The following is a 27,214-nucleotide window of genomic DNA, read 5'->3' on the forward strand; positions in this document are numbered from 1 at the left end:
GGCCTAGTATTACGAACAGGATGTAACTGTCCAGGAAGATCTGAATGTAAAGGATGATCAGGATTGTGAAAAATCTCATACAACATGCATAACGAACTAATTGAACGACGGTGCGAGATATTAATATCTAGATTAGGAATAAGAAATCTAATAGACGTAAGTTCTTGTCCAACAAATTAAGATGAGAATTAGCAGCTGAAGACCAGACAAGAACAATACTCGAAACAAGGTAGAATGAAAAAATTAAAACTTCTTCAGAATAGAATGATCACCAAAAATCTTAAAAGAATTTCTCAATAAGCCAATTTTTTGTGCAGTAGAAGAAGACACCGACCTAATGTGTTTCTTTGTTCTTAAATATTTCTGTGATAAATCTAATATTGAATGCACATGTGGTGAAGTTAATTTTGTTCTTATGAATATAGGAACCTTTGAAACTTTGTGTTGTCTGCTATTATGAACAGATGACTGTAAGCAGCCTCCCCCCTGGAAGTGTTTTTTCTCAGTTCCGATCTGGAAGACAAAAAACTGGGAGCATAACTTGTTTTGCTTCATGGTTGTTTTTCTGCCTTGGGAGGAAGCTACCTGATTCAGACTAAGTTTTGCCTGTACTTGAGTGCCCAAATTATTCATCTGGTGCCAACGGTGTTCCCCAGAATGTGATCCTGTGTAATCAAGTGTTAGTTAGTGTTCTCAGTGTTCCTCTGACAAAACTGCTAGCATAGTGCTTTGTGTTGTAATAGAGGAAGCTCTTGTAGCTTTCTCAGAGGGAGACCAGTCATTGTTGGTTGCCCAGACCATGACTCTCTAACAGTAGGGAGAGTTAAACCTTTCTCTTCCTCCATTCCCTTCACGAAACATATTTTCGAGAAGACGACAACGAAGCAGGATGTCCTGTAGGAAGGCCTTACGTTAAAAGTTCCTTGGGAGTTCTTTGGTAGGGAGAGAGAACTCACACGCTAACTGGTACCTTTGGAGTCGGCTAAGGTAGAGTGATGCAGTGTCAAAGTTACCAGGAGCAGATGAGCAGTCCTACTTGGGCCGAACATCAACCCTGTAGGCCAGGTGAGGGTGGAAGCGGATGTGGCGGCACCATTCTCGTTCTTGTTGTAATATGGAGGATTTTTCCTTACTCTGGTCTATGCTCTGTTTTATATGAAACTTGCCACCAACTGTTATCTTTCAGGGTTTGTTAGTGATCATGGTATAGTCACCGCTAGTTCAGCAGTTGCAGGTGGACCATCCTAGACTGATCTCATAGTACCCAATGAAAGGCTGATACAGATATCGTCTAATCTTATTGCCTCATGACGGCGGAGCTCTCGCATCACCCGGTACCTACAGTTCAGGATCGGTTAGCAATCAGTTGCATGTTAACGGTCCTAACCATACCAATATTTAGCACCCTACTCGCAGACCAACTGCTAACTGTTGGGTTGGTTAGCGAACACAAGCTTGAGCCACTACAAAGTTTTCTCACCGACTAATACTTTCAGAGACAGTCTGCAAGGTAAGACCAGTGCAGCAGTAACCCCTGTTTACACAGGTATCAGGTGAAGCTATAATGATCCTTCTTTTTCTCATCCCTTTTTTTATTCTGACAATTCTTGTCAAAAGAAGTCAAAGAATTTGAGGAAGTTCAATTACACGAAGTCTTGCAGGATTCAGTGATCTCCTCTCTCATTTGAGAGGAGCTGGTTCTAACCTAGTAGCCTATCCTGTATGGACCAGGGTAATGGACTGTGGGTCCAGTATGGCTGTACCAGTCTTAGGCTAGTGCTTATCACCCAGATCAACTGCAAAATGATCACCCATGTCCAAAGGGTCTCCTGTATCTCATAGCCCTACAGCCAAGATTCTCCTGTACCCATGGCAAAGTTTCACCTGTACCCAGGACCAAGTGATTGGTCCCGTGTGGTGACCACACCCAGCTTGCGGCCATGATCACACACGCTGATGGGTGATTGGTCTGGTATCACCGCCAATGGCTCCTGTAAGGAGCTGATTGTTCCCAAATAGGTCTGATCACAGCATGGGTTAAGTAATCAATGAGCTTGAGTACCCTCCTTTACCATTTATATGGACTATGCAGTACCACATCAATCTCTCTTTTTTTTTTTTTTTTCCCCACAAGATATTTTGGCAACTCCAAAAGAGGAGATACTAACCTTTCAGTACTGGTCCTATGTGCCGTGTTGAGCTGATTAGTGACTGGTCTTCTCTCGGGGCTTCTGAACACCGAGCCATATAGACCACAGGACCACACACACATTTTAGGGAAAGATATACAGCACTACTCTTGCTCTCTGGCATCAAAGATTTTCTCGGACATGGAATGAGACCGTTTACGGCGTGATCTGTCGTCTGCCTCCCAATTTTACATTTCTGGATCTATTTGGATTTGAGCATGCATATTTTAGGGAGAAGAAACAAACCAAGAATGGTTAATGAGCACATAGTATCTAGCCTTGAGGTACAGTGCTGGTAACTGACTTATGGGCGGTGATATTAACACCTATTAGGTACAGAAATAATTTTTGGTCTTAGGATCTGATAGGTGCTGGACTCTCCTACCTCTCAGTTGAGTGATGTTGAGAGAGGAGTGGAAGTGGATATCGTGCATCAATTATACTCCTCCTTCTACTGCAGGGTATATCTGACCTTTTGAGGTAGACAGCGGCCAAGCCTTCGGGTGCGGACATGCCATTTGGCTCTGATTTGAGGAAGGTCTGATGCCTCTCCAAATTCCAGCAATGACCACCAGTAGCTTCTTCCTCCAGAATGGGTTGGACCTTGCTTCACCAATTCTTGTCCTTTCCAGATCCAGTCTGGGAAGGATGTTTGGAGGATAAAGAAGAGGGGAAGATACTAATGATTGTCCTTGCCTTGCATGTTTCTTACTTCCATCCAAATCTGTTCCATAGCTACATACGACAGGTGGAACGATCTGGGATTTCTGCTTTGGAAGTCATGAAGTCTTGTACACTTTCTACTCCCCTTGTTGGCTCTTCAAGTCACCATAGGGATGGGGCCATGATTCCGTACTCCTCATGGCTGAACTGTATGTCTGGTCATGCTCAATAGGAATTTTTGCTTCATACTTTTGACTCGAGGGATTTATAGTGATTTATAGTGCATGCAGTTCTTCGATCATTCTAAAAGTGCCCCTTTCATTCGTCAGGTGTTCATAAAATCTGTCCAACAGAGTGTTAAAACTGTGATCTGAGGATTGTAATTGTGGAGACACTGATCTCATGACCAAATAAAGGACAAATAACTGAAACTCAGAGAGGTTTAGTAGGAACTGCAGAATTATGATAGCAAGGAAAATCTGTTGGCAGAGAGAGAAGAGTGAGTTTACTCCACTTTTATTTTTTTTTCCCTCCTACCAACTTCTTCCCCATTCTATTCTCTTCATACACTTCTCGGGAGGCAGCAGTAGCAGCTGCATAGGATGGCAAAAAGTTCCTTGGTACTTCAAGTGTGCAATCCTCTCCTTTGGGTTGAAGTGACAAATAACACTTGCTCACTGTTACCTAAGGGTTCAGTCAGGTGAATCCATAGACCAAGTGAGGGTGAGCATTACTACTACCTTCAATATCATTCCTGTCGTGACATTGGAGGATGCTGCTCTCTCTCTTTCAAATAAAGTATTAGCTTTCATTCTTCGATGGGTCTTCTCAAGGCTGGTCGAATGGTTGGAAACCCGAATTTATGGTTTTCTTCTCAAATTGGATTGCAGGTAAAAATCCCATGCAAGACCCAACACTGACAACATAGACTAGATAAAGGGCTAGGCAATTTGCTTGCCTTCTCCATTCCTGCCTGGAATAAGAGGAACATTTTTGCCCCCACAGAACTGCTCTCTGCTTTCAGGCGGGAGTAACGGAGTTCATGTGATGACTGTTTCCCCAGGACTCGGTCAGCTGGGCTGTGAGCCTGGTATGACAGATACTGTATATCTGACATACTGGTTACATGTGCTCTATCCCCAGAGAAACCGTTACCTGCTAGAGTAGTAGGGTGGAGCGTGTTTGATCACCTTCCTGATCCTTTATATGAGACATGGGGTGGCTGGAGTCAAGCGGTATTCCATCCTTCTAGCTTTTAGGTAGGTCCCAAGAGATAGTTCTTCAATAGGGTCATAGAGAGCACTTCTCTAGCTTCGGATAACTTTTCAGCAAATCACGGACTTCCTTGCCTGCCCTTGCTGAAGAAGCTCCTTGATACTTTCGAACCCTCATGAGGGGAACATTACATGCACTTTTGCCTACCCTGGGACTTGGGTTTCTGGGGGGTATGGTTCTCATCTTCAGGGGACAGCTGCACTCTACTCATGCTAACCTGAGGAGAATATCATAAGGTGTCTCCATGAAGACACTCTATTTTCTGCTGCAACAAGAGAATTTAAGAAGACGTGGCTCCTCAGTATTATGTGGTCCCTCCTTCTTGGGGGGGGGGGGGATCTGTCCATGCTCAAAGTGATTTGAGTACTCTTGCTCATCCTGGGACTTGGTGGAATGGTCCTCATCCTCAAAGCACTGGTGCATGCCCCTACTGCTAACCTAAGGAGGGGATCGTAAGGATCTTTCCTTAAAGACCGTTTCTCATGCGGATCGGCAAGGTAGTAGAAGAGTTTCTGACTTTTCTTAAATGTCAAATATCATAGCAATAGGGGTTCTGTCCCCTTCATAGTTTGACAAACTGTATGACAAAGATTTAGGACAAGTTGGTCTTAAACATCAGTTTGGGACCCTCTTGATCCTATCCCTCCATGTACAGTATGTTGACATAGAGATTCCTGGTCTCAAGTCAGGATGCTACTTCAGGAGAACTGGACACTTGATGTGCGAGTGTCACAACCCTCTACTTTCCCACAGCAGAAACAAGAAGAAAGCATACAGATGCTGTTTCTTCTGCCATGTTGAACTTGCATGCTTATAGATGCAACTTTGGTCAAGGTGTACCTTTGTCATGTCAAGGAAGAACCTACTAGCCTAGTCCATCAGTCAGTAGCTGTCTGGTTTGGAGCTGAAGGTTAGGTCTGAAGATGTCGGATGTTACCTACAGACTGTGTGAACCCTTTTCCTTGGGTCCTGTAACACTTCTAGCTCCTTTATGGACTTGGTATCCATACCATGTAAGGTATTGCTTTCAGCATAAGTCATGAGAAGAGGTAGAATGACTGGATCTTCTATCTCTTTCTTGTTCCCCTTCCAAGGGGATACAACAGGTGTTACTGTTAGTGTTACTGTTATATGCTGGTCAGATATATGATGCTGGTGTGATATATGACAGACTGCCTTTCTTGGAGACTATATCTGCCAAGAAGCAACACCCGTCCTCCTGGTAAAGGAGAGAATGAGTCTGTCTTATCAAACATTTGTCTTAATATGCCTGTTTTTTTTTTTTAACATTGCAGATGCACCATTCCTTGATAGGAAAATAGGTTTTCCATGACCAAGTACCAGGCTCTTTTTAAGCCAGTACTGGTCAAGGCCCTAACAGCTAGATCCCTATTAATAGCTGTTTGGAGATTGCTACAATCACCTTCCTTGCTCCTGTACAGGGCCAAGGATATGTCTAGGAAAGAAAAATCTTTCCAATATGGTCCTAGAGGACTTTTTGTCACCAATGAGCAAGTCTTCTATTTAAAAGGTCAGAATGTTTGTATCCGTATAGGAATAAATAACAAATTTCAAGTGTAATTTTTATTTTCCCTAGTGATACTGTACAAACCTGAGTCTTTTAAATTAAGTTTCTTACCTTAAGCACCCCTCTCAGTCTTAGTCTTAAAATGGTGGGTGGATCATCCTCCTTACATAATCTGTTATTAGCTAAGTCTTGTTAAAAATTCAATGGCCATTCTAGCACTGCTGAAGACATATCCCCAATTTAAAGGACTTGCATGTGTATCATGGAAAATACAAATTACTCTTAAAAATTGTTATATTCATCAGTTAGCAATCAATATTTATGTATTTTTTACCTCCAGGGTTTGAAATTGTCATATCCCTGGTTATATGCTAGTTAGGAGTATGACCGGGGATGTAAGTGGTACAAGTGAATCTGTACATTTGGTAGAATACTAATTATTAGATTATGGTATGGCAAATTCTGAAATAGTTTTTTCATATTTGAAATAATGTTGTTTTGACTCATAGTTTTTGTGCTTGCTATGAGCTTGGATGAATTTCATTAATTTTGTCTAGTATTCAGACAGGTAGAAGTGGTAGGGGTTCCTGCTCTTAATGAGTATTGCTGTGTGTATGGTAGATGCTAAATGTACTTATTTAAAGTTGTTGAAATTGTATTTACTGTAGTTATTAATTAATCTTTGGGTAAAAAACTATAGAGATCCTTGGAAGAAACTACCCAGTTCATTGAAAGAAGGAATTTTTATATATTACATTTGTAAAGAACTGCCTTTACCTTGAGTTTCCTATACTGTACCTGGGTGTGTTTAATATGTTTTTTTTCTTCTCTTTACCTTGTCTCATTCCATGGATAACCATAGGGAGAGGAATCAGGTCAGTACAGTACAGTATTTACTTGTGCTTGTATTTTGATGTTTTAGTTCATTGCATTTCTCAACACTTCAGTTCAATAAGTGTTAAAATCTTTGAAGATTACAGTGAGGAATAAGAGAATATTTACTTCTAAGCTCATGAACGGTAAACCAGAATGGCGTGGTTTATCACCGACAAGGTTTGGAACTCAGGAATATCAAAGGGTTCATTTCACCGACAAGGTTTGGACCTCTCAAGAATATCAAAGGGTTCATTTAATTTTTGTAAAGTTTAGCATCTACTAAAAGAGAAATGTTCTTCTGAACAATAGCCTAGAGATTTTCCAGGAATAAACAAGTTTAGTGCTTGGTATGTAGAGAAGAGGTATTATTGAATGAAATAAGGAAGCTTATATTCTGAAAGATGTAGGATTAGGATGTAAAGATTTACTTTACTTGGACTTTGGCAACATCCTGCTTTATATGTGATTTAAAATGTGTACGAAAAATTAGTACAGCAGCAGGGCAACAATTGGAGAAATAATAAATGGACAGTTGAAGCACTGGAACTGGTAAACATGCACATAGTATAAAACTGTACACTTTTTTTCCTTTTTTTATGATCTTTGTGTAAATATTTTCTTGTGCAACAGAGAATCAATTTTATGAAGATATAAATATTTTGAACTAAGGATGGCAAACTGGTTGGATTCACAGCTGAAGTAGCAAAGATTTGGAGTTTTAAAACTAGAAAATAAGTATCGTTTGAGAGCATCATGAGAAGAGTAGAAAATGTATGTATTATAAGTGGCAGGAAAGTGAGCAGAAGTAGGAAGGCCAGTATAATAAAACCTAATGGGAATTCGGACTAAAGGTGAACATGATAGGAGAGAAGAGCAAGAATTAGTCAGTCTAAACCCTGTTAAAGGAAACATGAAGTAAAATTAGCAATGATGATAGTGGCCATGGATTGTTATATTAAAGATTCTCAGGCTTAATCAGTAATTAGGACTTTTGAAGTTTTACTAATGACTAATCTAGCCCTAACTAAACTTATATTTCAGACTCATGGTAAAGATTAGCAAAGTTTAAAATGTAGGCTTGTAGGTTTTATTCAAGACGAACCCTTTATGAACTGGTTTAAATATCTGTAGTGCCATTTTCATTGATTACAGCATCTTTAACAATTCTTTAAAAGTCTCTTGGTAGTGGTAGTTAAAGGCAAGTTGAGTTATATTGTTTTAGGAATAACAACCATTGTTTCAATTTCAGGTGTAAAATATGCAACCTTGTCTAAGTGTTTCGAGTCTACTTTCAGTGAAAGTGCTCTTAAAAAGGGGTCACGGACCATGCATTTGTCAATGGTCAAGGTTCAAGAAGTGCATACTCTTCCATACTTTGGCTATTTCATGTTGTTGGTGTAGTTAGCTATTACATTGTCTAGTTTTTGTGAGGCATTCTTTTTTCAAGGGTTTGTAAGGGCTGCTTTCTGATGTTAATATTGTTCTGATATGATTTTGGAATGAGCCTCTCTATGTTTTTAGATGTGTCTTAGGCAGTTGTACGAGTCATTATGGGTGGCTTTTATGATAAGGCGATCAACTGGGTCAAAACATCCTAACTATTTTTCGGTAGGTTTACAGCCAAATTTTCTTTAAACCAAATAAATGCAGTATGTAATGAATGAGTGTTTTATAACAGTTTTTTCCAGACCCATTAATTTTATAAAGTAATGCCATCTTCACAGACAAGGAAATCCCAGTCCCACAGACTTATATCATTCAGGATTGAGAGACCTCTACTATATATCCCTATCATACATAAGATGCCTGTATCACTCTTATTTCTGTCTAAAGATTGAAAGCCTGTATGGAGGGCACTATCTACAATTATGTAATGGGGTTGTAAGGAAAGATATGTCAAATGTATGAATATTATAAAGCAATCATATAGGATGGAGGAAAAGTTATAATTGTTCTGGCAAAGTCATTAAACAAAATTTATCAGTATAGAATTGATGATAAAAAGCTAGAAATCATAGTTATGGATCTAGGAAGTGGCTCATAATAGTTTGAGAATGAATTCTTTCCTGCAACTTTCGTGCTTAAACATAGATATTGTAGTTATATCTGCCTCAAGTTCTAAAGATGAAGATTCTCTAGTTATTATGAAGAAAATGAATGCGCATGTTGCCTTGCTGCCGGTAACACTGCACTCACCAAGACAATCAGTCTCAACAGAGATAGATCCAAACACATAGTTTCTCTAATGGAATTTAGTAAAAGGGCACCCCTGTGTTTCTGCCTGAAGGATGGCAGCTAGCTGCTGAATGTATTTATATGCCTTTATGTTTATGTGAAAGCCAGAAGGCTTTTTTTCTTGAGATTTGTTCCTTTCTGCGACTCATACTTAGATGAATTTAGACAGCCGTGATGGTAAACATGGTCTGTATTCAGAGTAGGCAAAAGAACACCTGTAAAAGTTATGAACATAATGAGGTTTTTTAGCAAGGGGTTTTATGTTCCTGTGTTTACACCAAACTTTCCAAATCCAACAGATAGCTTCTTAGTTCCCTAAGTTTGCACTGGCAGTTGTATAGTTGGACTTGTTGCTAACTGTCCTTTCAAAGATGTCATGATTGTTGATAGGCAAAGGAAAAACGGCCATGCTGCTAAAATAAAAAGCTATCGAGTACATTTTCGTCCCGAGAGCAAATGTGCTCCTGGGCATGGGCTCACCATTACTGGTTCAGTGCATTGTATTATTGTGTGTTGATACTCCTAGATACAAAGGAACTAGAGAAAATCTGCCAATGATAGTCCTTGTGTCACTACTATCCTTCAACACTGACAACAGAACATTGTAGTTTTTTATTGTAGCTGTCCTCGAGTTTATAAGCAGAAACTGGAGAGATAAAACTTTGAAGTGGCCATGAAGCATCAATCTCTCCAGAGATCCCAGATATCCACCATAACATATATGGATTTGGTTCTCTTGTAAGGACATCTACAAACTTCTGGATGTTAACTGGTAACTGATTTGATGCTATCCATGATTATCATGGGCTGGACATATACTGTAATGAGGAGATAATAGAAGGACATCAAGAATAATTGAATGGATCCCTAGAGATTGCAACAAAGCAGGGGAAGGAATTGAAGATGATGGAATGACAAACTTAAGAAAATTAGCAGATTTAGACTGGCAAAATCTAATCGAGGCCTTTTGCATCAATAGGTGTGGGAGATGATGAAGGTAGACAAGCAAAGACCATAAACAGACAGAACTGGAAGGACATATCTGAGGCCTTTGTTCTGCATTGGACTAGTTATAGATGATGATGATCATCATCATCATCTAATTTATCAGGAATATTAGTTAACATGTTAACAAGATATGCCATGGGGAATCTAATGGCTGCAAGGCATCTCTTAATATCCTAGCAACTTGGTTTGAGGATGATACAATGGTGAATGGCTATTTTAAGATATGTTCAAACTGAAAAAATGTTAATCCCTTAAAATGACACCACACACATGCTTTATTAATTAAAAAATTAAGGTAAAGAGGCAACTTTTTAAAATTACTTTTCTTGCAATAACCGACTGGTATCGTTAGATTCCTAGTAGGGTAGGCTACTACAGGTATTTTGATTCACAGTAGTACTGGTTTGGTAGATGTTCAGCAAATATGGAGAAAGAAAAACTTAGAATTCCTTTAAGTAGGCATGTTATTTGCTTTTAATTTGGGCTTGTTTTGTTTGTGGAAGGTTTGGTATCTGTTGGGTTAATAGTCAAGATGAATAGCCTTAACTTGTGCGAGAAACAATGCATATGCAGCTCTTTATAGCATACAGATATATGGAGATACTTTACATAGTGATTTAAATTTAACAAGAAGTACGGTTTGTTGGTATTGTAAAAGACCTCTCTAGCCACCCCTGTAAAATATATAGTCAGGAATTCATTAGTATGCTATTTATACTGGCTATACTTTTTCCTTAATATTTTCTAACCCCTCAAAACAGGTGAAAGTATGGATATCACCACATTAAAAACTATTTCATAGATGCATTTAAGGAACTTGTAACGTGAACTTTGAAAATGAAAATACAAATATATACAACAAAATTATTTGAAAAAAAATTATTTAATAAAATTTTATAAGACGAGACTTTCTTCTTTTTGAATTACTTGATGTACAGTACAGTGGTAGGTTGGGTAGTGAATTATTGAGAGTCTTGGAGCAAGTTGTATAGATAGGTTGGTAGATTTTCCTGTTATATTAATCTCTCTATTTGCAGTGCCATTAATAGTTTAGTGAATTTTGGGTACTGTATTGCTATTTATTGTACTAAGTAAAGAAAATATATTTTGAGTGCATGATTTAAAATAATTACTATTTTTCCTCAGCAAAATGGCCGAAACCAAAGGAGGTGAAAAAGTCGGGTGGGTTGCAGCAGCAGCAGCAGCAGGCCTCCCGTTTGCCCTTGGCTTCAAGGTGCCCGCAGAGAAATATACCCAGGATAAAACTCCGGACAAACACAGAGACAAGGAAGACCGCAGACCAACAAAGGATGACAAGTGATGCTAAAAAGACATAGCACCTTCATCTCATGGATTAAAAACTGAAAATAAGTGAACTCTGAGGTATCTACTGCAGTAGAAATTCAGTTGTTCATGATTTATCTTCAGTAATTTTTTGTACTTCCTCTGAAGTCTTAAGAGATTGCATTTGTTAATACAGGAATACTAGCTGAACTGCAAAAAAAAATTAGAGGATAAAATTTGTGATTAATTAGTTTCCATTACGAAAATTTTTTAAGTTATGAAATAGGTTTTTGTTAGGTGTTCAGCTATAATTAATACTTTTAGTATTGTATTCAATGTTGCCTCTTTAGTGGTGGTGTTGTAACTGCAACTTCAGGATATATGGTAGTACTTCTTCCAGACTTTTGAATCTCGCTCTTATTAAAGTCGCTCTTGAAATGGCAAACCTCTAGAGTTCAGTGATACACTTAACCAGTACCAAATGAAAAATGGAAAATTTGTGAAATATTTAAATTGCAAATTAACATAAAATTTCACAACTGATTTTAGAAATTTTTTTATGTAGTACTGTACTGTATTTGTGCCGTTTCAGACACACCATTTCTTCTTTTTTACTTTTGCTTTACTGTCATGCTTTCTTTGCTTGACTTTTCTATAAGATATTTGTTTTTATTACCAGAATGTATTTATTTTAAATATGTAAAAATAAATTTTATAAAATATTTCTCTGTTTACCTCTCAAATACTTGGGCACTACTTTATTATTTTTTTTATCTTTTTCTAAAATCATATGATACAGAAACAAGTGGGAATTAGCTATTAAATATTCTACAAGAGAAACTTCATTTTGGTAAATGAAGTTTGTATTCAAATAAGAATACTGTAAATTATTCTCATATAAACCCATTACTCCTAAGTTACTCACATATTTCCAACTGACATTCTTCAATGTAGCAGCCACATGGTTTCCATTGTTACTATTCAATGCGAATTTGCAGCATTAGATTGATTTGCCTAATCTCCTGTTCAAATGAGGCCGATCGGATCTATTGCTGGGTAATCCAGAGGAGTGATGAGACTAAAATGGCAATCAGGTGACACCCTTCAGGGCATTTTCCCAAATTCTACCCTAATACTTGTCATTACAGATGTGTGCTCACACACACACACACCTAAAATGGTTTGTAAAAATGGCATGAGTCAGATTCTTATGCACATGCACTGGAAAATAACTAGAACAGGTTAATTCAAGACAGATAATCTAAAGCTCGTCTTTGATAACAATGGGTATGTAATAAGAAGGGAGGCTTTAGATTCAATCAAGAGAGCCAAGAACATACATACCAGTAATGATGAGGAATGTAGGGCATAAGTGGATCAGTTGGATGGATATGGTTGGGGTGGGATTGGAGGAAAATGATGCAAGGAATAGAAACAGATGGAGAAAGTAGACTAAAGTGGTTGATCCTGTTGTAAAGTGGGACTAATAAGGTTGAAAGAACAATCTGCGGCCATTTAACTGATAATCAACAATATCATTAGTCACTTGATAACCTCCAACAATCCCTATTTATAGTACTCTCCTAATCACATCCAACTGACATCACTTTACTTGATAGTCATCACCACTATTCATGCAAGTATTCACTGAATCAATTCCCAACAAATTTCTAAAACTGTAGATTTGATAATAAGTACTCCTATGACAATTAATTTGACAAGTGCCTATCTTTATTACCATTCATCGGCAATTGCCCCAGTCTCTATATTTGATAATCTCTACCAAATCCTATTGTTACTGATTTAATAATTGTCATCAATCTTCATTACCATCCACTTGATAATCACCACTAATCTGTAACTATATTCCTTTGATAATCACTATCAATCCATATCACTATTTTATAATCAAAATTTTATAATTGTGGTAGTGTAGTGGGAATGTCCACAGCTTACATTCAGTGAATTTGGAGTTTTTGGGCTGCTCATATCTCTTCAGTTTTCATTAGCGTCTACAACCTCCCCGTACTTGATAAATAGTCTGCAGTTATTGCCCGATGCTCTGTACTCCCGTTTTGGGTGTAAAGATGACTTGGGCTGCTTATTTGTATATATGTATTGTCTCTTGGAAAGACTGTGACAAACTAAATGACTTATCCATTATCTGTAGAGGTAATGCATGACTCTACTTTAATCAATCTCTCCCCTATATTCCTTTTTAATTGCCATCAATCTCTATCACTCATAATTTTTCAATTGATATCAGTCTCTTATTATTAATTTTATATGCACTACTAATCTCTACCAATATCCATTTTGATAACTATTACAAATCTATCTGCATTCATTTGATAATAGCCACTAAATCTCCCAGAGTATAAATTCTAAAATTACCATCGGTCTCTGTCACCATTGATTTGATAATCATAATGTCACATTTCATATGCTAATCTCAGGTCTCTTATGGAAATTTGATAATTGGCATTATATCTATTTACTAAGGCACTTCCCCTATTTTAGGGGGTAGCCGAAAAAAAAAGAACAAAATTACTTTTTCGCTCCTCCCAGCCTGACGAGGGATTCGGCAGTTTGGTTGATACAGCTACGGTGCCACAGCCCACCTCCCCCATTATGCACCACAAATGAAACTTCATATGCTGAAACCCTACTGCTGTTACCTCAGTAGTCACCAAGGCAACGAGGAAGCCGCAGGGTCTACCAAAACTTGTCACAATCGCTCGCCGTTCATTCCTATTTCTAGCACGCTCTTTTTCCTCTCTCACATCTGTCACCTAGAGTTTTCTTCACTATCCATCATCCAAAACTTGTCCTTCCTTTTGTACTTCTTTCATCAACTCTTGCATTCATCACCTTCTTCAACAGACTGCCATTATCCATCTCTACATGGCCAAACCATCTCAATGCATTCATATCCCTTCTAGCTGCTAAATCATTTCTTACACACATGTTAACCCTCACTACTTCGTTCCTAATGCTATCTAATGGAGATACACCAGCCATGCTCCTCAGACACTTCATCTCAAACACATTCAATTTCTGTCTCTCAGTCACTTTCATTCCCCACAACTCTGATCCATACATCACAGTTGGTACAATCACTTTCTCATACAGAACTCTCTTTCCATTCATTCCTAACCCTCTAATCTTCACCACTTCCTAAACTATATCTCTTTAACACAATTCTTTTAATACTTACCAATTATCACTTCATTTGACTATTATCACCAATCTCTTATACCATTCATATGATAATCACTATATATTTCTACCAATATTCACAATAGAGAAGCTTAACAAATCTACATCACAATACACTCAATAGTTATCTCCAATTGGAAATTTCCACCAATCACAATTGTATGCAACTTTAACTCCAGCCACTCGGAGAAACTAAACAAATGATGATTCCCACTAACACATTTACATTGAAAATTTTATGCATAATGAAAGCTGCGAGTGAAAATAAAGGGTTATTTCTATAATGTTAATGTTAATGCTATTTTGTTCCAACACAGAGACTTACCTCGAACTACTTTCTTAGGAGGTACCTAGAATCTCCTCTCAACCGACCAGAGTTTTGTGTAGTCTACCCTACTTCCGTTTTCTGTGGGGACTAACTCAGGCGTAAGGAGAACGTGCCCTGAGGGTAGTCCTGAGCTAGGTCGGCGTTAGCTTGGGTCTCGCTCGTCAGTACTGTAAGTTCTCTGGTCGCGTCGTGATACCATCACGCCGCTCTCCATTCTCTTGCGACCCTTTGTGTCCCCGACTCGTGTGTCCCACGTGGTATCTCTGTGCTTTCCCTTGTGTTCTCGCGTGTTCGCGTAATTCCCTTGTGCTTCCCCAAGCGTTCTCCTAATCCTTTCCCTTCGTCCCTGTGTCTTGTGGTTTTGTGTTGTGATGGAGCAGACCCGCCGTTGTCCTGGGCCTAGAGCCGGGAAGTCGTGTGGAGCGTTCCTATCCAAGCCGGAGGTTGACCCGCATTCCCTTTGCTCTTCCTGTAGGGGTAGAGTGTGCTTGCCGACGGATACGTGCCCGGAGTGTGTTAGCTGGAGTGAGATCCAGTGGGTTCGTTTTAGCACAAAGAAAAAGAAGTCCTCTAAACGGTCCCCCAGGAAGGCGAGCATCTCTTCGCCATTGCCGTCGCCAGGTGGAAGGTCTGACGAGGTTTCTGTTCCTTCTTCCCCTACCCAGGGTAGGGGACGAGGTAAGTCCGTTGTGGGGAAGGTACCGATGGCTCTTCCCCAAGAGTCTAATATTCATGATGTGGGGGTTGCTGAATCTTCACAGGCTAGTGGGGGGCCTGAAAGTGCTTTGTCTGGGGGTCTTGGAGACTCTGCCCTTGTGATTGGGGGGCACGTCTCCTCCGATGACCCCATGTGGAGTAATACTGTTCCTGTCTCTTCGCCCGCACCTTGGGCCTGTGTTTCAGGTACCTCAGCAGCTGATGGCGTCCAGGATAGGTTGGACTCGACGGTAGGGGAGGCCTTCGGGTGGAAGCTCCCGAAAACCCCAGGTAGGTCCCCGTTGAGGATGGAGGATGGCCTAGATTCCTGGTTCCCCAGCGTGGTGCGGCCGACCTCCCTTCCAGCCCCTCTGGCGGCGGTTCCTGACTCGTTTTTGCAACCCTCGACCTCTGAAACTCAACAGTTCGCGAAACCCTCCGTTGCCCCCGAGCCCGCCTGTCGGTCGGGTTATGCAGTATCGTCGGGGTCTTCGTAGGCCGGCTCATCGGTCTCTTCGGAGGGTGAAGCGAGGAGGGAGAGATCCAGGAGCAGGCGCTCCCGTTCGAGGTCACGTTCAAGGTATAACAGAAGACGTTCCAGGTCACCGAGGAGGAAGTACAGGAGGAGTAGGTCCCCCAATGGTGAATGGGTCTTCGTTCCCCGCAGGAGGGTCGAGGACTTCGACGAGTTTCCGCGTTCTCCGAGTCGCCGGCCCAGAGACGGTTCTCCACGGAGGCCCTCTGCCAGGCATAAGTATGACCCTCGCAGGGAACAGAGCGAGAAGACCTCTTCAGGTAGGCGTAAGGCCGCGAAGCTTCCGGCTCAACCCGCCCAGCGGGGGGAGCCGTGCTTTCGGACGGGCAGCCTAGTCGGGTCAGCACAGCTGACTCGGCCCTTGGACTCGCAGGGACGGCTTCCTCCGTCGGGCCAGCCCACGGAAGCCTCGCCCTCTTTGCCCAAAGACGTATTACGGACGGTAGTCCTCGCCGACACGGCAATCCCCGTCCCGACACCCAGGTCTAGTGCAGAGGTTCCCGTCGGCACAGACTGTTACCACCACAGGGAGGTGCTCGTCGAGTCCAAGCCACAGCGACAGGTGGGGGTGCCTGTCGGCCCGTCACCTCGGCCTCAGACGGAGGGTGTTGTTGGCGACAGTGAAGGTTCCCCAACCGAGGACTCTGCATATCGGAAGGTGATAGGTCTTATACGGAGGCATCACCGGATCGAGGAACCTGTTCCCGCCGACGAGGATGCCTGGCATTCCAGCCTTAATCGACTGATGGAGGCCCCCGTGCAGCAGAAACCCTCCCTGGCGCTGCCTGTGGCCAGGGATTTGGTCCTGGGCCGTGCCCACGTGGACAAGGTTGTGGCGGGCAATGCCGAAGCCCCCAAGTCCCAGAGTTCCTCAAAGTTACTCCAGGGACTCAGGTCCCAGAGTAGGTCTTATGTACCAGAAGGGCAGTGACCGGGAGCCTGCAAAATAGAGTATTCCCTTGAAGTATTGAGTCAGGGTGCCCAGGAAGACAGAGCCGCATCTGCCCCGATTTGTTTTTCACAGTCAGAGGCTTCGATGATGAAGGAGATGTCCAAGGACTTAGTCCACGTTGCCTCCTGGTTTGACTGGTGGGCCTCCACTCTGGTAGGTGTTCAAGCCACCTACGACTTGACAGACCCTGCGAAACAAGACCTCCTGAAGGAACTCATCATATCCGGGGGAAAGACCTTAAAGTTCCTGACTTTCCAGTCTCTTGCCCTGTCAGCCAACTGGGTGCTTAGGAAAAGGAATACGGTCTTAGCCAAGCTTTCCCGGAAAATCCCTGACAGAGAAGCAAGGGCTTTGAGGAGCCTGCCTGTGTGGGGTGACTCCCTGTTTCCGTTGAAACAGTTGGAGGAGGTCATGGAAAAGGTCTCGAAAAGGAAGGAAGTGGGTGCACCCAGACCCCACTCTGTGAGGAGGCCCACTTACAGGAGGACAACATCGGATGGCCCCTCTACTTCTCATGCCTCTCCTAGCCAGACGAGGAGAGACGCTCCATCTACCTCTTGGGCTCAACCACCGCAGCCCCCCCCGTAGAGGAGCCCCAGCAGCGTCTGCCTCTTTTAGGACGGCATACTCAGCGTCCAGGAGAGGGCGTTCAGGCCGCTCCTCCAGGAGATAAAGTGGGAGGCCCCCTACTCCTGCCCAAGCCTCAGGTTGGGGGATGCCTCAGACATTTTTGGCAAGCATGGAGGGCCCACGGTGCGGAGCCCTGGACAGTATCCGTACTGAAGGAAGGGTACAGACTCCCGTTCTTAACAGAACCTCCACCTTTGATCCCAGCCAGTCTGGCGGAGTGGCTAGCACCCAAGGACCCCTTGAAGCGGGCGGCCCTTCAGGAGGAAGTTTCCACTATGATGGAGAAAGGTGCGGTGGAAGTGGTCCTACATCCGGGCCCAGGCTTCTACAGTCGTCTTTTTCTGGTGGAGAAAGCAACAGGGGGTTGGAGACCGGTGATAGATCTGTCAGCCCTCAACAAGTTTGTTTGCAAGACGGACTTCAAAATGGACACCCCGAAGTCGGTCTTGCAGTCCTTGAGGGAAGGGGACTACATGATGTCCATAGACCTCAAGGACGCATACTTTCAAATCCCGATCCACCCCTCAAGCAGGCAGTTTCTCCGGGTGAAGTGGGGTTCCCAGATCCTACAGTTCAAGACCCTCTGCTTCGGTTTGTCAACAGCTCCCCAGGTATTCACGAGAGTCTTCACGACAGTTTCTGTGTGGGCTCACGAGCGGGGTATTCGCCTCATTCGATACCTGGACGACTGGTTACTCCTTTCCTCCTCAGAGAAAGTTTTGAAGGAGCAAGGAGTAAAACTAATTCAATTCTGCAAGGATCTGGGTATCACGATCAACCTGGAGAAATCGAATCTGTCTCCCTCCACCAGGATGACCTACTTGGGGATGATGCTGGACTCCCGACTAGTGAGGGCCTTTCCAATGGAACCTGAAGGGTCTCTGGAACCAAGTAGACCCGCCCTACAAATTAATCCTCGTCTTGCCGGAGACAATACACTCCCTGGAGTGGTGGCTGTGTCGGTCGAATACTCTCAAGGGGATGCCCTTCGCAACCGAGCCTCCCGAGATGCTTCTGTTCACAGACGCCTCCAAAGAGGGGTGGGGGGCACATCTCCTCAACGAGAGGAACTTGGACGGACGAGGAGAAAGGTCAGCACATCAACGTCCTAGAGATGAAGGCAGTCCGAGAAGCTTGCCTACAGTTCGTAGATCTTCTGAGGGGAAACACAGTGGCGTTGATGTGCGACAACGCCACTGTAGTAGCGTACATAAAGAAACACGGAGCTCTAAAATCGAAGGAGTTGTGCGATCTCGCTTTGGAGATCCTGGATTGGGCCGAGTCGGCACAGATCGTGATTTCAGCAAGGTTCATTCCAGGCAAAAAGAACGTCCTAGCCGACGGCCTCAGCAGGATGGGACATGTAGTGGGGACAGAGTGGTCCCTCCTCCCAGAAGTAGCCAGACTCATCATTCAAAAATGGGGCTCGCCGGTGATGGATCTCTTTGCAACCAGACTGAACGCACAACTCCCCGTATTTTGTTCTCCAGTCCCAGGCGGCGTTGGAAGATGCTTTTCAACACAAATGGGACAACCTCGACGTGTACGCTTTTCCCCCCTTCGCATTGATCAGGCAAGTGCTCAACAGAGTACGGACGGCCCGAAACTTAAAGATGACTTTGGTAGCGCCCTGGTGGCCGGAGAGGGAGTGGTTCGCGGATCTAAGGGACCTGGCATGTCTTCCCCCGTGGCCTCTGCCCGACAGGCTAGATCTTCTACGGCAGCCACACTTCCAAAGGTTCCACGACAATCCTCAGTCTCTTCGCCTTCACGCCTGGAGACTATCGAGCGGCTCCTGAGGAAGGAAGGATATTCAACAGGTACTGCAGAAAAGATGTCACGTTATCTGAGACAGTCTTCAGCAGTGGTCTACCAAGCAAAATGGGCTACTTTTACGAAATGGTGTGCCTCAAAGAACATCAAGCCTCTCAAAGCCTCGGTCCCAGATATTGCGGATTTTCTAGTGCATCTCAGAGACGGAGTGGGCATGTCAATTCCGGCTATCAAAGGAGTCCGTACAGCCTTGGGCCAAGTCTTCCTTCTGAAGGGCATTGATCTGGGCACCTCTAGGCACATATCTATGCTCATCAAGAGCTTCGAACAAGCTTGCCCTCCGCAGGCCTCCAGGGTGCCGCAGTGGGATGTGGCAAGGGTATTGAAAATGTTAAGTGGTCCGCCGTTCGAACCCCTGAAGGACATAGTGGACAGGGATCTCACTCTCAAGACGGTCTTCTTGTTGGCCTTGGCCTCAGCTAAGAGAGTAGGAGAGATCCATGGGTTGTCTTACGACATCTCTCATTCGAAGGGGTGGAGGGAAATCTCCCTCAAGTTCGTCCCTTCTTTCGTGGCAAAGACTCAGAATCCAGCGGTCTGGGACCCTAAGTTCGAGGGCTTTTCAATGCCGGCCATTCCTAGGACAGGGAATCCAGAAGATTTGAAGTTGTGCCCCGTCCGTGCCGTTAGAAAGTACCTTGAGAGGACTGCCCATCTCCGCCCTGGTATCAAAAATCTTTTTTAAATATTAAACTTAGCCGGTGAATATATAATAGCTGACGTCTCCGACGGCTCGACAGAATTCAAAAACTTCCGAGCGATCGCCATGAAGGTAGCGGGTGTGCCCACCAGCGCCAACTATCGGCCAGATACCGCATATACATGTAAACAGCTTCAGTTCTTCTCTGTCGGTTTCATCGACAAGTCGATTCCACTCGCTATTATGACCTCGAGTTTTCTACCGAATTGGTGAAGTACTTGGTTTTGGTTTTATTGCTTTCGCCGTGTTGGATTATTCAATACTATCCTCAAAAGAAATGCTTTTGAAAGGAGAGTAAAAGTGTTTTGCCCTTGCTTTTATCTCTGGTTTTTTTCCATAGAGTAAAAATGGCCGACCCTTCCCTTAGTGTACGGAAGTGTGTTTTAGGCTTTTAGCAATTATCTTATCACGTTATAAATTGTTGTTGTTAATTATAGATTTTCCTCTATATATTTTATATCTCACTCGCCTTTATTAGGCCTCTTCGATTAGCTTTCCATTTATACTAAACATCAAGATAAATTTTAATGATTTGTTTATATGCGGCCTTACCTATTCCTCCCCTAATCCGAGAGTAGGCGGTCCTAACTTGGAAACCGAAGTTAAACAACGTTGAGCTCATTCAACTTTTATTTTCGTTAAGTTTAAATCATTTGCTCTGTAAGAGTTATTAAATTAATATTTTTTAGTAGATATTTTATGAAAGATTTTCTTTGAATAGTCTTCGTGCTGTTTCAAAGATGAACTAACGTTTGGTTTATTTATGCTACGCAGTTTGCGCTCTATCGTTACGATAGAGAAAGAGAGAATCACGGTTTCACTTTGCAGAAAGAGTAAATCGATTTTGACGTTTTGTTCATTCTTCTTTCAAACTGAAATGTTTTAAATACTAATTTAAAGGAACTTGTTAATTTTCAATTTCTTAGTCCTTTCAGTTTTTTCCTTTGGTCAAATAACCTGTTTATTGACGAAGGGTAAGTGGGCTTTTCTCTTCTGTGTGAAATCAAGAGAGAGAGAGAGAGAGAGGAAGAGAGAACGTTCCGATCTTTATTCTCGTCCCAAGCGAGTAACGTTGTTCTCGAGTCAGTTTTTTTTACTCTCGTCCCAAGTCTCTGTACGGGGAGAAAGGATAAAACGTTTTTAGTTTTTATTCTCGTCCCAAGGCACTGTACGGTGAGAGATTGAAAACGTAGTTTTTAATGAACTAGTGTTTAGTCTCCTCCCCAGTCACTGATCCTTTTAACTTTATATATTTCCGTTTTATTCGATATATATGTTTACTGTTTTTTTGCTTGTATTAATGTGCTTACATTATACGACTTATTTCGCAATTATAACCTTTTGATGTAAGGGAGAATTGCGTGCTTCAGGTAGAAATCAGTTTTTATTCATGCCTAATGTGAAATTATTGAAAAATTCGATTTCAGTGAAGTAAGTGCAAAAACAGAAAATCGTAGTGATAAAGTGATAATTGCGCAAAGTGTTTTTTTAGTGTTGTGACCGAGGGTTCGTCTGTTCGTGCTTGTCGTTCACCTAGTCCGATACCTCTTTCAGGCTCCCATGCTACCAGGGAGAAGTAATGTCGTAGGACTTATGGGGACGAGAGGCTTTAACCAACGAACAAACGTTCCCTCTATGGTATCGGGCGTGTCTAGCAAGATCGCCCCTACCATAAGACGAGCGAGGCTGTTTTTCTCCTCATCATCCGAAGGCTTCTCGCAAAAGAAATCTTGGAGCAAAGTTTCTAGACCCTTAAAGCGGAAGTCAGTCCATTCAGGACAGGTCCAGCGTCCTGGCTGTAGCCATGGGGACAGCTCTGACCCTTTGCAGTCGTCGGAAGACGATTCGCTTATTAAACGCAAGCGTAACACGGGGTCCGAGGGTCGCGGTAAAGGCAATGTTTTGCCAACACAGACGTTACCGTCGTCTCGGCCCGTCCCGACTCCTGTTGATCCTAAAGGGGTTGTCCTGCAGGACATGCAGACTAAGCTTGCCTCCCTTATGGAGAAGTATGACGTTGAGCAGGTTCACGATGAACCTTCGCTTTCGAGTCGCCGTTACACTAAACGAGACTCTGGCCGTCAGCCGCCCAAATGAGCATTTACTCGTCCGTTTGACGTTATGAAACGTGATGTCGGGAGTTTGTCACGTCAGTCACGTGACTTGGATCCTTACTCGCTGCAGTCCCGTGTTGACTTTCAGCCGCTACCGCAGCCTCGTGTTGACGTTCAGCCGCTGCCGCAGTCTCGTGTTGACGTTCAGGACGCTCGCCAACCAGCTCAGTTGCCTTGTTTTGACGTTGAACGTCAAGCACCGCAGTCAAGAGTTGTTTTAACTGCTCTATCTAGGCAGTCAAGGCAGTCTCGACTTGACGTCGAGCGTCCTCCCGCACCTGTTGTTGTTGCTGGTCAGTCCTTTAAGCAGTTACATGACGTAGCGTCCTTGACTGCTACTGATGCTCCTTTGCGTGTGGACTCTGCTTGTCAAGCATTGCCACCACGGCAGGTCTCTCCCTTGCTTGAGACTCGGCAATTGTCGGACGAGGAAGTTGCTGATCCCCCTCCTACTGATATTCCCTTGGGGACTCTGTCAGACGGAGAGGAGCCTAAAGCTGCTCAGCCCTCTATGGACTTTAAATAAATCATGCTGATTTTTAAGGATCTTTGTCCGGACCATTTTGTAACTGCTGCTCCTCGTTCGCCTAAACGTCAGAGTTTACACTAGGCCTAGCTACTTCGAAGCCGTTGTTTTCTAAGCTAGTGCTCTCTCGCTCTTCTAAGAGAGCTTTACGTTTGCTAGGCGACTGGTTGATCACCAGGAGGAGTTTGGGGGAGACAGCCTTTGCTTTCCCTCCTTTTAAACTGGCTTATAGAGCGAGCGTCTGGTATGACACGGGAGAAGTTCTCGGCTTGGAAGTTCCTGCCTCTGCCCAGATAGACTTCTCAAGCCTCATAGACTCTCCCTGGTGCCTGGCCATGAGACGCTCCAAGATTTTATGGTCGGCTCCAGAGCTAGACCATCTCCTGTTAGGAGTTTTTTCGAGCGTTTGAAGTTTTGCTGTACAATTATGTCATGCATAAACAAGGCTATCAGGGATGGCTCCAATGATCTGACAGCCACGTTCTCTGCAGGAACAAGACTATCAGGGATGGCTCCAATGATCTGGCAGCCACGTTCACTGCAGGAGTACGTAAGATGCAAGTGCGCTCAATGTGTTCATTGTCAAGACAAACTTCACGATGAAGTCTACCAAGCTGTCTTGACAGCATTAATGGAAGGCGACTGGATGGTCTCTCTCGACCTTCAGGATGCATACTTCCACATCCCGATTCATCCAAACTTTCAACTACATCTGAGGTTTGTGGACGGGAAAGTAATGTACCACTGTCGAGCACTGTACTCCGACCTCATTCCTGCTCCTCTTGTTTTTACAAGGCCCTTGCAAAATGTAGCAAGCTTTCTACATTTTTTGAGGATTCAGAGCCTCCCTTTATTTTGACGACTGGCTAATCAGGGCGTTCGTCATTATATCGCTGTCTGGAGAGCCTCTAATGGACATTAGACCTAACCAAGGAGCTAGGTCTCATAGTGAACGTAGAGAAGTCGTAACTTACAGTATCCCATCCCAGACTATTCTTTTTTTGGGAATGGAGATACAGTGTCTGATTTTTCGACCCTTTTCGTCTCCCGCAAGAATGGAACAAGCTCTGTTAAAAGTCCTTCACTTGCAAGAGAAAAACAGTTGCTCTGTAAGAGTTTGAACTAGCCTCGTGGGAACTCTTTCATCGCTGGAGTAGTTTATCTCTCTGGAGAGACTCAACCTATGCCCTTTCCTATTTCACCTAAACATTGGAACAAGGAGAAGGGCTTAGTGAGTATCTCTTTCCCAATCTCCAACTCAGTCTAGACATGTCTGACTTGGTGGGACAGCAACATCAGACTTGGAGAAGGTCTTTCTCTTGCGATCAAGAACCCAAACCATGTGTTGTTTTCAGATGCAGCGGATTTGGGTTAGGGAGCTCCACTGGACAGTCTGGAAGGCTCGGTTCTTTGATCCACGGATCAGAAGGAACTCCTTTTAAGGCAATAACATCTCTCCTTTGGCGAGATTTGTGCAGAAATGAATGTCTTGGCGGACGGCCTCAGCAGAAGAGGACAAGTCTTCTCCATGGAGTGGACGTTGCATAAGACTGTGTGCGAGAAGCTATGGATGACATGGGGTCTACCCACCATAGATCTTTTTGCTACTCTCTCTGACAAAGAGGCTCTCGACTTACTGCTTTCCAGTTCCAGATCCAGAGGCAGCTCACATAGACGCTTTCCTGCTGGACTGGTCTCACCTGGACGTTTATGCCTTTCCACCTTTCAAGATCCTAGACAAGGTGCTGCAGGAGTTCACCTCTCACGAAGGGACCAGGTTGACATTGGTTGCTACACTCTGGCCCGCGAGAGAGTGAGTAACAGAGGTACTTCAATGGCTGGTAGACGTTCCAAGGAGTCTACCTTTAAGGATGGATCTCTTACGGCAGCCACGTAAGGAGTCTTCATCAAAGCCTCCCCGCGCTTCGTCTGACTGCCTTCAGACTATCGAAAGACTCTCAAGAGCTAGAGGATTTTCGAAGGGGGCAGCCAGAACGATTGCGAGAGCTAGGAGAGCATCTACCATCAAGGTCTATCAGTCGAAGTGGGAAGTCTTCCGAGACTGGTGCAAGTCATCATCCATTTCCTCTTCCAGTACCTCTGTAGCCCAAATTGCAGACTTTCTCCTACATCTGAGAAATGTTCGCTCCCTCTCAGCGCCCACTATTAAGGGCTACAGGAGCATGTTGGCGTCTGTGTTCAGACATAGAGGCTTAGATCTGTCCAATAATCAAGATCTCCAAGATCTCCTTAACCCTGGATAGGTACGGTCCTCGGACACCCCTTTAAGGGTATACTCGGACGCGAACAACCCCGACGCCAAAAAAAATTCTTGAAAAATCAGTTTTTGCAGTAACCTCCTTTTTTCTTTTGCCAAAAAAAACTTCAATAAATGCTTAAAACAACTGTAAAGATAAATACTACTCATCTGCAGAAAAACTATTTATTATAAATATTTTAAAAAATTAAGTAGAAAAAAAGACCTGACATAAAAATTCATAAAAAAAAAAAGTTTATACATATATACACAAATCCTTTTAGGAATTGATTCTTGAATGTTTAGGACACATCGTGATGTATTTTGGATGAAGTCAGACCCATGGAGGTGAAGATCTGAAATGAGAAAAAAAGGGTAACTTTTTTTGGCCAAAAAAAATTGTCCAAATTTCATGAATTTTTTTGGGTACCCAAATGAAATAGGAAGTGGCTAATTTTTTTAGGGAATAAACATATGTTATCCTAAAATAGAAATATGTAAAAAAATCTTCATTATTTTGTAAATTACATTTATATCAGGGGCCATATCTAAAGGTAATTTTTTGAGTACTTGGAAATTTCGTAAAAAAATACATATATTTAATATATAATATGATATTTATGCAGGTAAAAATATACCAAAATATCACAAATTCTATAGGGAACAAGAATATATATAGATAGGGCAGCTTACGCTTCGGATATGTCCACAAAATGGCCGCCAACCACACTGACTCAGACTCCCTAATCTGCCACTTGAAATGTAGGAAGGGTATGTCAATTTCAAGGTGTTATTTACTAATCTAATTATTATTGGATATGCATAAAAATTGTATGGTGGGTTGCTGGATAATTGTCGATTATTTTACGACTATAAAATTGAAATTCTGACCCAAAAAATATTTTTTGAAGGGAAATAAAATCGAAAAAAAAAATGTAAAACAATATTTTAGCTAAAAAAATTTGATGATATTCAATCAAAAAAAAAGTAAACAAAATTTTCCGACAAATAAACATCTAGAGGAATCATTACTCTGTGATAGTTCCTTAGTACGTAGTAATTTTGAAAGAATTGGGAAAAAACGAAAAAATGGCAATCACCGGAAAATCGAACACATACCTATATATACGCCATATCTGGCTAAAAAAAAGATAGGCATGGGTAGCCAGATCATCTAGAAACACTTTCCAACACTATAAAAATATAAGTTTTGCGACACTACTTGCCAATTCCTTACGGTAACATGACTAAGCAAAAAAATGCAAAACAAATAAAAAGGGGCACTCGTGGAAAAATGGCCATTCTAATATACGGCATTTCAGAAAAAAAAAATTTCAGCCACGTGCTAGGCAAACCATCAAGGCATATTTTCCGACAAATAAACATATAAATGAAATATTACTCTGTGATAGTTCCTTAGTACGTAGTAATTTTGAAAGAAATGGGAAAAAACGAAAAAATGGCAATCACAGGAAAATCGAACACATACTTATATATACGCCATATCTGGCTAAAAAAAAAATAGGCATGGGTAGCCAGATCATCTAGAAACACTTTCCAACACTATAAAAATATAAGTTTTGCGACACTACTTGCCAATTCCTTACGGTAACATGACTAAGCAAAAAAATGCAAAACAAATAAAAAGGGGCACTCGCGGAAAAATGCCCAACATTCTAATATACGGCATCTCAGACAAAAAAAAAAAGACATGCACGTGTTAGCCCAACCATCAAGGCACACTTTCTAACACATAAACATGAAAAAAAAATCAATAATATACGGCAATTCCTTACTACGTAGTAAATTTTTACAAATATTGAAAAAAAACAGAAATTGGCAACCGCAGTTAAATACCCAATATACCAATAACTACGTCGTATCTGACAAAAACAAAATCACGCATGGGTAGCCAGATCATCTAGACACACTTTCCAACATTAAAAAAGCAAAAGTTTTACGACACTATTTCGCAATATCTTACGGAAAAATGACTTGGCAAAAAAATTAAAAAAAATTAAAAAGGGACACTCGCGGTAAAATGCCCGACATTCTAATATACGACATCTCAGATAAAAAAAAAGACATGCACGTGTTAGCCCAACCATCAAGGCACACTTTCTAACACATAAACATGAAAAAAAAATGAATAATATACGGCAATTCCTTACTACGTAGTAATTTTTACAAATATTGAAAAAAAAACAGAAATTGGTAACCGCAGTTAAATACCCAATATACCAATAACTACGTCATATCTGACAAAAACAAAGTCATGCATGGGTAGCCAGATCATCTAGACACACTTTCCAACACTAAACAAGCAAAAGTTTTACGACACTATTTGGCAATATCTTACGGAAAAA

The 27,214-nt window shown here is 42.3% G+C and overlaps 1 protein-coding gene and 1 long non-coding RNA gene across 5 annotated transcripts in view; one reads left to right on the plus strand and one right to left on the minus strand.

Annotated features, from left to right (window-relative positions):
* Window positions 1-11,780, plus strand: part of LOC137629476 (E3 ubiquitin-protein ligase TRIM37-like) — a 110,052-nt gene extending 98,272 nt beyond the window's left edge. For 2 of the 4 annotated variants that reach the window (XM_068360801.1, XM_068360805.1), the window contains exon 16: window positions 10,921-11,780. In XM_068360801.1, the coding sequence (XP_068216902.1) occupies window positions 10,921-11,095 (175 nt within the window). In that variant the 3' untranslated portion in view covers window positions 11,096-11,780. Of the gene's footprint in view, window positions 1-8,052; window positions 8,140-10,920 lie in introns of all 4 variants that reach the window. The other 2 variants (XM_068360802.1, XM_068360804.1) reach the window with 2 other exon arrangements.
* The window catches only part of LOC137629477 (uncharacterized), a 281,705-nt gene continuing 262,943 nt past the window's right edge, over window positions 8,453-27,214 (minus strand). Inside the window, exon 4 of the long non-coding RNA XR_011041519.1 lies at window positions 8,453-9,584. This is a non-coding gene — a long non-coding RNA (uncharacterized lncRNA). The remainder of the gene's footprint in view (window positions 9,585-27,214) is intronic.

This window comes from Palaemon carinicauda, chromosome 37 (genome assembly GCF_036898095.1).
Source record: "Palaemon carinicauda isolate YSFRI2023 chromosome 37, ASM3689809v2, whole genome shotgun sequence".
In the NCBI taxonomy this organism is placed as follows: domain Eukaryota; kingdom Metazoa; phylum Arthropoda; class Malacostraca; order Decapoda; family Palaemonidae; genus Palaemon; species Palaemon carinicauda.